Raw genomic sequence first — 10569 nt, forward strand, 5'->3', positions numbered from 1 at the left:
TGCTCACAAGTACTCCCAGAACAGCACCCAGCTCTTTTTAAACAGGAGGGCGCTGTGTTGCCTTCTCTTCCCGTTACCAAAGCAGTGGTGAGGCCTGAGCGGCTTTGCTGGGAAGGCGGATGCAACCAGGCTTCAACACCTGTAGCAGAGCCGAGACAAGTTGAACTCATTGCAGACAGGAAATATAAGGTGAAGGTAACAGCAGCGTTCGGCACAAGAAGGGACCTGATGCTTTAAAGGAGGGCTGTCTCACAGCTAGCACGTGGCCCCTGAGCCACAAATGGCTCATAGGCCCTGGAGACAGCCTCCCCCACTTCCAGGAGGGGCAGGGCTGGGGGCTGGCGAGCGCAGCCTGCAAGACACCTCCCATGCAACCATGTCCACGGGCTGCACGCGAATGACTCGCGGGTTAGCTTATACGACAGGGTTTGCAGCATCGCAATCAGCACCGTGGCAAGAAAACCCTGATTCGATGTGCAGTGAGACACACGGAGCGGGTGAGGAAGGGAGGACAGCCTTAAAACAGTACAAATGGAAAAGCACACCTAAATTCAGATTAAACCTAGACATATGCTGCGATGGTTGAAACCAAACTGCGGTGGCAGCTTGTAGCAGAGAAACAGGAAACCAAACTGACTGAAAAAAACACAAAATTGGGCGGCTCCATTCTCCCCAGGTAAAGCACGGGGAGCGAGAACAGATGCTCTAAAAGGAGACAAGCAGCGCTTTGCATCCAACATGTGATGAGATCTTTAACAGGTGCTTATTATCTTGACTGTGAATCAGGCTTTAAAAAGAAACTTCCCACATCACCAAGGCAAATACAAGAAAACTAATGGAACCGGCAAAACGAGTGGCTTTGCGTATTAATGTCTTTAAGGCTGTCCCGAAGCAAAGGGACCCGGGCTGGTTGTTGACAACGCAGCCAGAGGCATCGGTACAGGAAGGATACGGGCGCCTTATTGATGAGTTTGGGAGAAGCAGCCCCACGTTTGTCTTAGCACCATGTTTGCTGGCTTCAGCCAACGTGTGCCTTGGGCTTTCTAATATGCAGTGGTGGGAAAAGCATGCAAAAAAGGAGCATGAGAACAGGGGATGAGCAGGAAAGATGCTCATGATGGCAACAAGCCCTCTGAGAAACAGCAGAAGAAAAAAAAGCCAGCCCTGGAAAGAGGCTGCACCTTCCTGCTTAAATAAAAGCAGGCCATAAGACTGAGGGCAGGACTTCCAACCCCCAGTGTTGTCAGCACCGGCTCACGTTCCCCATGGACCTGCCGAGGATTTCATCCTCCGTAGCTTCTCTGAATTTGCAATTCTCTGAAAGTAAACCGACAAGTAATTATTTCGGGTGTCTTCCCAGAGCCAGCAGAGGAAGACAAACAGCCCAGCACCACCACTGTGAAAAATTCAAATGCACAACAGGGCTCCCGAGTGTAATAAAGGACAACTTGCAGGAGCGCGGTGTTTGTCACTGCACAATTGCTACGGCACCTCGAGCAACATGGTATCACGGGACCACAGCATTCGAGCCAACCTGTCCACATACCAGCTACGAGAATTGCTATTTTGGCTTATAGGGCGAAAAAAATTGTACTTTTAGTTGCAAAGCCCTTAGGCTTGATTCTGCAGGGAAGTCTCATGACTGGTTGCTAATAAATGCACAGAGGCATGGAAATTGGTTATCTTTAAAAGAAAAAAAGGGTTATTAAAAGGGGCGGAGGGGAAGCAGAGCTGATTTTTTCATTAAACAGTCCACCCAACGAAATGTCACCTTTTCAGTGACAGATAACTCAGAAGCTTAAGGGTATTTTACCTGTGCAAAGCGCCATATCTGCGCCAAGGTAATAACTCTCATGGGTGATCTCTTGGATTGGACCAACTGCATAATAGTAACTTTTCTAGTAGGTGAACAACTATTAGATTTGCCAAGAGGCTTCTCCAGCACACGGTGAATTTACCCCCACTCTGACCTATCTGTATGTTGAATTGGAGAACCTGCACCCCTGCTACATAAGAAGAGGAATTTAGCCAGGGCGTTGCATGCAATTGCACCTCCAGATGAAGGCTTCTCCTGGTGTTACCCTCAGGTCTAGAAACACCAGGTTGATTTTCAGTGAGGAGACTTTGCCTTCTCCGATCTGGCTGTTCTCCACGCAGCCGACGATTCCCCACGTTCAGCAGAAACCCTTGGGGACGTGGCTGCACCGCAGCATCCAGCGACAAGTTCAGGATTGCAAACTCCTGACACCTTCCAAGCAGGATTTAACCCAGATCCCATTAACAGGACTGCCTTGTAGAGAGCCAGGACTCAGCCCAGTACGCCGGCTGGCAACGCACCGCTTTCTGACCCGTTGTGCCAGGTCTGTCGGCCGCGCTGGACACTTGGACCTCGAGATGCTTGGGACGTCCGAAATCCCGAGTTAAAAATGAAATAAAAGCTTGAAGGGGATTGTAGTGAGTTTCTCTGAAAGCACCTTCCCATTTATGAGTGCTTCGAAATGCTTAACCCTGAAGGTGAAAATACACAGCGTTCACGTGGAATCAGAGTGAACGGGGCGTTTTTGTAGAAGCCAAGACACAAGTGCCAAGAAGTGGAGTAACTCAGTGCTGTGCTACCAGGGTCCATAATACCCTTCTCTTACCCCTGCCCCCCACCCTCCTGCCTGAGCTCAGCTGATGTCAGTAGCTATTTCCATTAATACTACTCTCTCTAATTAAATAAGGATTTAAAAACGTAATCTAAGTCTTGCAACCTTAGCTATGTAGCCACGGCTCCAGCAGAGGCCCTTTCCTCCCAGCCTGATCAAGCAAGTGCACATTTCAGGGTGCAGCTTAGTTATTTAATCCACCTTTCTGAAAATCTTCAAAGCTTCACATCATCCTTGTCTGGACAGATTAATTCTGAATGTCGACTCTGCAGAATAAACCCACCTAAAACAGACAAGTGGAAGACTTACTTTGTGCCTGTTCGCCGGCGGAGAGCACCCAGCGGGCACGTCTATAGGAGACGCCGACTGCGCAGCAGAGTCGCTTAAAAGATGTTCGCTGGCGCGACTGCGCAGCAACTCCGGTTAATGTGCATTTTTTTAGTAGCTGATTATACAAGTACTAAATAAATGCGCCATTAGCCACTGCACAGTAGCGTCTTGTGTAGACGCGTCCAGTGAGTCTGCAACCTAGGCATGACTTCACTGCCGAGTAGCTGTGTCACTGAAAAACCAACCATAAAAGCAGAACGCGTCAGGGAAAGACACACTTATATGCTGCAAACACTGGTTTTCCGCTGAAACCTTGCCATGTTTCATTGAACGTTTAATTTTCTTTGTCTGATGGGCTGTGGCTGCAAATCCACGAGATGCTCAAAGCGCACGTTCAGATGCTTTTGCACAATCAGGGTTGCTGGTGCGATTCAGCTGCTTAAAAATAACACAATACTTGTGAGGATGTTGATTAATTAAGCGCCTACTCCCCAGGGCACGCAGCGGTTCATACAGTTCAACCCAGCATTGATGGCTGCACACTCTTCAGCTATTGGACTCTACAGAAAAGGGATATATGGAAAGCCAATTGATCGCTGAACTCACAGGGCTGCATTTGCAATAGGGATGCCTGCCATATTTGTAAGGGGAAGGAAAGGAATCTGCAAAATCTCCAAGAAGATTAACGTGCGACAGTTTTGGCAGCAGCAGCAGATTACTGCAGCCGCAATAGCTGGGATATTAGTGGCAGATTAGCATACGTAATTAATGAGTGCCAAAATGGTTTAAAAGCTAAGAAAACAGTCATTGGTTTGACACACAAAGTCCAGAATAAAATATATCTGAGCCCAATGAGGAGGATTTTTCATTTGCTGCTGAGCAGGGCAGTTTAATTTCAAAGATCTTGTGGAAAATGATTTAAGTGGAGGTTAAAGATTATCATATAGTAACTAAGTAAAGCATTTGCAATGGGCCATAAATTGGGAATGCAACTGGGTAGGGAACACAAGGGTGTCGGGATGGCTGTGGCGAGGAAGCATTTAGGCCCAGTGTGATTCCAGGTGTACAAGGCAGATTTGGACTGGCACCTCCTTGCCTCTCAGAGCACCTCTACCTAGCATATTCTTTGCTACTTCTAGGGGAATTGTACCACTTTTATCTATTGACCTCTATGTATGCGAGAGGCATGCAGACATCAAGTGACAGTAACACTCAGGGGTGTAGAGGATTTCTGGGAATCCCGCGTCTGCATTTCTGCGCTCTCAGAAAAGCTCTTTGCAAATTGGAGAGAGTCCAGCGGAGGGCGATGCATATGGCTGGTGCACATGACTGGTGAGGAGGGGCTGCAGGAACTGGGTTGATTGAGTCTGCAAAAGAGAAGACTGAGAGGGATTGAATAGCAGCTTTCACCTCCCTGCAGGGGGGCTGCAAAGAGGATGGAGCTGGACTGATCTTGGTGGGAGCAGATGACAGGACAAGGAGCAATGGGCTCCAGCTGCAGCAAGGGGAGTTGAGGTTGGATATTAGGAAAAAACTTTCTCCCAAGGAGGGTAGTAAAGCACTGGAACGGGTTACCCAGAGAGGTGGTGGACTCTCCATCCTTGGAGGTTTTGCAGACCCAGGTAGACAAAGCCTTGGCTGGGATGATGTAGTCAGGGCTGGTCCTGCTTGGAGCAGGGGTTGGACTGGATGTGATCTCCTGAGAGCCCTCATTTTCTATGATTCACGTTGTTTATTATGCCGAGCTCCTGTGATTTTTTGGAATGAAGATTTCTGAGAGGTGTACAAATTCACCTGAAGATGTTTAATGTACACGACAGCAAACTGGACTGAATAGAGCTTTTCATTAAAAAAGAATATGACACAGCGGTATGAGACAGAAGAGGTACCTTTGAGGTCATCTGTTGCCCAGGACAACTGCTGTTCTCAGAAAGAAAAGGAAATGGAAGGTTTATATTGCTATATTTTTTAAACAAATGGATATGCCAGGATTAACAAATGGAAGGTATTTGAAATGAGAAATATTTAAATATCATAAAAAAATGTGTATATATTGAAAAAAAAAACTGCTTAGAAACCAACAGAAAAAGGAGGAACATGGAAAAAGTGTTGATGGCCATGTCGAGACTGGAACGCAAAATTACATCTCGCCATGGAGGCAAAAGATGTCTTCTTGAGAACCAAAAAAGGGGGAATGGCAGCAACCTGATGAAAAGCCCACTAAATCTAAGATACTTATATAGTGCCAGCCGTGCACGTGTGCGTAGCTGGAAAACAGAGTGCTGAACCTGCCACAAGAGAACTACTACAGCGTGCCAATAGTGGGGGTTGGATGCAGGGGGGCTGCAAAGAGGATGGAGCTGGACTGATCTTGGTGGGAGCAGATGACAGGACAAGGAGCAATGGGCTCCAGCTGCAGCAAGGGGAGTTGAGGTTGGATATTAGGAAAAAACTTTCTCCCAAGGAGGGTAGTAAAGCACTGGAACGGGTTACCCAGAGAGGTGGTGGACTCTCCATCCTTGGAGGTTTTGCAGACCCAGGTAGACAAAGCCTTGGCTGGGATGATGTAGTCAGGGCTGGTCCTGCTTGGAGCAGGGGTTGGACTGGATGTGATCTCCTGAGAGCCCTCATTTTCTATGATTCACGTTGTTTATTATGCCGAGCTCCTGTGATTTTTTGGAATGAAGATTTCTGAGAGGTGTACAAATTCACCTGAAGATGTTTAATGTACACGACAGCAAACTGGACTGAATAGAGCTTTTCATTAAAAAAGAATATGACACAGCGGTATGAGACAGAAGAGGTACCTTTGAGGTCATCTGTTGCCCAGGACAACTGCTGTTCTCAGAAAGAAAAGGAAATGGAAGGTTTATATTGCTATATTTTTTAAACAAATGGATATGCCAGGATTAACAAATGGAAGGTATTTGAAATGAGAAATATTTAAATATCATAAAAAAATGTGTATATATTGAAAAAAAAAACTGCTTAGAAACCAACAGAAAAAGGAGGAACATGGAAAAAGTGTTGATGGCCATGTCGAGACTGGAACGCAAAATTACATCTCGCCATGGAGGCAAAAGATGTCTTCTTGAGAACCAAAAAAGGGGGAATGGCAGCAACCTGATGAAAAGCCCACTAAATCTAAGATACTTATATAGTGCCAGCCGTGCACGTGTGCGTAGCTGGAAAACAGAGTGCTGAACCTGCCACAAGAGAACTACTACAGCGTGCCAATAGTGGGGGTTGGAATAATTGATAGGAAAACTATAAAAGCCGCTCCGAATCATGAAGTCCCTATATGTCATTTCACTCTTTGGGAATAACCCCTTCAAACCACACGCAGGCTGAATCCCTGACTTCCCATTTCACGTGACGGTATGTGTGACCGTGACGATACTTAAATAAAAGGTGAGATCAGAACTGACCATGTGCAAGCTGCACTGTCGCGGGTCTGGTCATCACAAAGGTAGCTCATCCTTCTGGTCACCAACCCAGCCCTGCTTATTTGTAAGACTTTATCAAGGTGTTTGGGTGAAAAAAAGTTTCAGCCATTGGGTTTTTGGGGAGCTAATCCCTCCAATGATTATTTATGTGTGATTTGTCATGGAATTCGGCATGTTTCTTCCCCTAGATTGGATGACTAAAACTTTTCAGAACAGAGGAATCCGAATGATGATCAATGAGCAATGGGTAAGGAAAGCAGCTACAAACTCCTGGACAAAAACCTGCTACAATTTACTCAACTTTCAGAACGGACACTCAAAAACCCAACATTTCCTTGAATCCTCATAAATAACGAGCAATCCTGCATTAATCAGACTTGTCTCTTAATCATAAAGCATGCTCATAAGTCCTTTTTTTAAACAACTGTATCATTTTCCATGTACAGAATATAATTATGAAGGGGGTTGTCTTAAACGTGAAGCCGTCTTGGATTTGGGTAACTACAGTAGCAAGTCTAGCGACCTGTTTTTTCATTCAGCTCCCCGACTCCAGTAACGTTCTGGCGAGGATGATCCTTGCAGTTCAAAACCAACACAACAAGGACCTCCTTGTTACTGGAGCATGAATGTAAAAGGTCACAGCCTGCGGATACACAAACTCGATGAAGAACGAGTCCAGGGTAGGTGAAAGGAGTGAATAAGCTGGCCTGTTACAGCCAGGACAAGGGCGTGGAGGATCCCAGAGCATCCTTGGCTTTGGAATATGTGGCAACATCTGTGTCTGAGGTGCAAATTTCTCAAGTCCTCCAGGCCTTGGAAAACCTCACTGCAACACTGAGCTGTGAGCACTCCCGCAGTGATGGACAGTTTTGAACAACCATTTAACAAACCTGACTGTTAGCAAGTCACGCTATAGCTTCCACTTGCTAGGTCCTCATGTTTTACTGCTGTTTCGCATGGAGGTCTTGGCTCCCTGGGAACAGTCAAGTGGATTCCAAAAAAAAAAAATTCAAAAAAAAAATAAATCAAAGTTCTGGTAATTAGGGAAGAAACATTTGTTTGTAGCTGCATTGCCTGACAAAATCTTTTAAACTAAATTAAAAGGAGACCAATGTAACCAAAAGCATATGCAGAAGAGTAGCCTAAGGGGAAAGGGATTAGTTTAAAGAAGAACCACATGAAAATGATGCAGATCCTGAGACCTAGGAAGGGTGGAACGAACTCTGCTCCAAGAAAAGCACTTTTGCTTGTGAGCAGACGAAGCGTAGAGACGCTAAAAATCACTCAACAGAGGAAGCCACAGAGGACCGAGAGCCAGGATCCCATCGCTGACTGACCAGCTTGTGGCCCTGGGCTAGGTACTTACTCCCTGCATCTGCTTCCCAGTCTTGTCGAATGGGAAGTTGAGCTATCCCAGCCGTCAGGATGCTGGAAAGCATGCTGAAGATACCCATCACATGGTAAATTCCTAGCACTTACATTCAAAGTCTGCAATACGGAGCATGGTACTAGGACAGCTAAGACTGCTCCCTAGAAGATGTAGAGGACCTTGCTCTGCTCTGCATTCACATCAAGTCAGGACCTTGCTCTGGATTCACACCTCTGCTGACCCAGCTCTTAACAGTGCTGTGAGCTGGGGAGTCAAAGCAGCTGAATCTGATGCTGGCTACATCATACCTTTCCACGGCACTGACTCTCTCACCTGGCCTGCTTGACCCACGCTAGCCTAATTCACTACGTGCACTTCAGCAGCCCTTTTCACCTTGTTGCCCTGCAATGCAAGACTTCAATGCAAAGTCATTAAAAATGCAGCATCTATGTCGCTGCAATGCTTTTAGTTCCTTCGCGCGCACACACTGCCGTTTGCAGAATGAACTCTCATTGCGTATTGACAACACCACCACCGATACAAGAGGAGGATGTTCCCCCTTCGCAGCGCAGGTTCGGCAGCACTGTTTCCTAACCGAACCTTACTCCTTTCAGTAAGGTGACACTTCCCCACAGCTTGTAATGAATTAAAAATCTGGCTGACTTAAAAAAAGAGAGCAAGAGGGGTGGCTGGGGATGCCCTGGCTTCCATTTCCCCCAACACACCTGACCGCGTGGCTGTGAAATGAGGCATTTCAGGCCTGGCACTGTGGAAAACATACAAGCCTGACTTGCACAATCTGCAGCGTGGTTGGTATTTCCAGCCAGGCCAGAGTTGCATCAGCAAACCGCTCCGAGTGCCTGTGCAGGTCTGGGGCAGCTGGCACCTGGATGAGTCAAAGGGAATGCCCCTTCCCACCACTGCAGCTCTCAGTGGCCCTCAATCCACCCAGAGAGGAGAAGTCTCATGTGAAAATGGTCTGTTTAGAGACTGCACCTGATTTCATCACCCAACTTCAAAAAATAAAATAAAATAAAGCAGGTTACCCAAGTGTAGCATCTCTCCCCTGCCAGGCCTTTAAAGACCCCCTTCTCCAAACTACACCCACAGGGAAGGGCTGTGCTCGTATTAGGAGAGGACTGGGCTGGAGGGTTGTGCTCAGAGATGGCAGGGGAAGAAAGGCACAACACGAGCCCTACGTGTGGGAGACAGGGCGACTTTTAATGGGGCAAAGGGGCTAGATTTTGACAGGTCTGCAAACCTCAAAACAGGGGCAAAGGATTTGGAAGCTCCCTGCACTGCAAAGGGTCCCACGGGGTCATTCACACCGAGCCCTCACCCCCGAGCCACACAACACCTGCAGAAATAAAGAACTGCTGGAGGGGAGAAGAGAGTGCCCCCCACCCCCAGGACTGCAGCCTTTTGCATGCGTCTGGCCAGGCTACAAGGCGAGGGAAGAGGAGGGCGGTTTTTGTCAGCGCTCTTGCAGGAGCGGTGCTGAAACCGGTTTGCTCTTGGCTGCCGTTGCCAAGTTCAGCACCAGATAATTTCCCTAGCGTGGGTTCCTGCAGGCTAACTCCACACGTGGCTTCCCCATTTCGGGGGCACCCTAGCTCCTTGGCACCATGGCTGGGTTTAACTCTCTCGCAAGGCTGGATTTGAGTCTCTTGCAAGGGTGCAACACTCGGACCGCAGCTCCCTGAGCCGTAAAGGCCTCTTCTACACATCCCCTAGGGCTTGCAAACTGACAACATGCCCTGCTCCTCCCCACCCACCCCCTGCCTGGCATCTCTTTCCTGCAGGAACATTATGCCATGCACGCCCGCTTGCTCCCGGTCATCCCTCTGACCCGGAGCGCGTTTGGCACACGGTGCCTAGGATCGCAGGGTCCACTTGGTGGGAACAGACAGAGGCAGGGCCGAGCGTCACCATTTGATGACACAACACAAGATGCCAGCGGCTCCGAGCACGCCACGTGCTGCAAGTTGCCTTCAAAGAGGGGAGCTGCTTGAAAACAGGGAAATCGCTTTAAAATAGAGGAGCTGCTTTTCGAATAGGGATGTCACCTTAAAACAGAGGAGCTGCTTGAATACAGGGATGTTGCCTTAAAATAGGGGAGCTGTTTGGATGCAGGGAAGTCACCTTAAAAGTCGGGGAACTGCTCTTGAATAAGGATGTCACCTTAAAACAGGGGATCTGCTTTGAATACAGGGAAGTCGCTTTAAAATAGGGGAGCTGGTAGACAACAGAGAAGTCGCTTTAAAACAGGGGAGCTGTTTGGATACAGGGATGTCACCTTAAACGAAGGGAACTGCTTTTAAACAGGGAAGTCGCCTTAAAACAGGGGAGCTGTTGGAAAACAGGGAAGTTGCCTGCAAATAGAGGCGCGGCTTTTGAATAGGGATGTCACCTTAACACAGGGGAGCTGTTTGGATACAGGGAAGTCGCCTTAAAGTACGGGAGCTGTTTGCCTGCAGGGCAGCGGGCTGGGGCAGGGGGGCGCGGCGCGGCGCGGCACGGATACTCACGGACACAGAGGCAGGCCACCAGCTTGGTGGCCCCGTCGGGCACGGGGCAGGTGGGGGTCGCCGCCGGACTGGGTGATGGTGGTGCCCAGCTCGGCGTAGCACAGCGCGCCCACGATGGAGAAGGCGCCGCACACCGCCCACACCACCAGCGCCAGCCCCGGCGGGGCGGCCTCCTTCAGCACGCCCGTGGGGCTCACGAAGATGCCCGAGCCGATGATGGTGCCGATGATGATGGCCACGCCGTTGAG

The 10569-nt window shown here is 48.5% G+C and overlaps 1 protein-coding gene across 1 annotated transcript in view; it reads right to left on the reverse strand.

The window, feature by feature from the left end:
- The window catches only part of SLC7A5 (solute carrier family 7 member 5), a 44700-nt gene that overhangs the window by 30407 nt on the left and 3724 nt on the right, over positions 1-10569 (reverse strand). Inside the window, 2 exon segments of the mRNA XM_014519512.2 lie at positions 10322-10377; positions 10379-10567. Coding sequence (XP_014374998.2) covers positions 10322-10377; positions 10379-10567 — 245 coding nt within the window.

The sequence above is a fragment of the Alligator sinensis genome, unplaced genomic scaffold, assembly GCF_000455745.1.
Source record: "Alligator sinensis unplaced genomic scaffold, ASM45574v1 scaffold228_1, whole genome shotgun sequence".
Taxonomy (NCBI): Eukaryota; Metazoa; Chordata; order Crocodylia; family Alligatoridae; genus Alligator; species Alligator sinensis.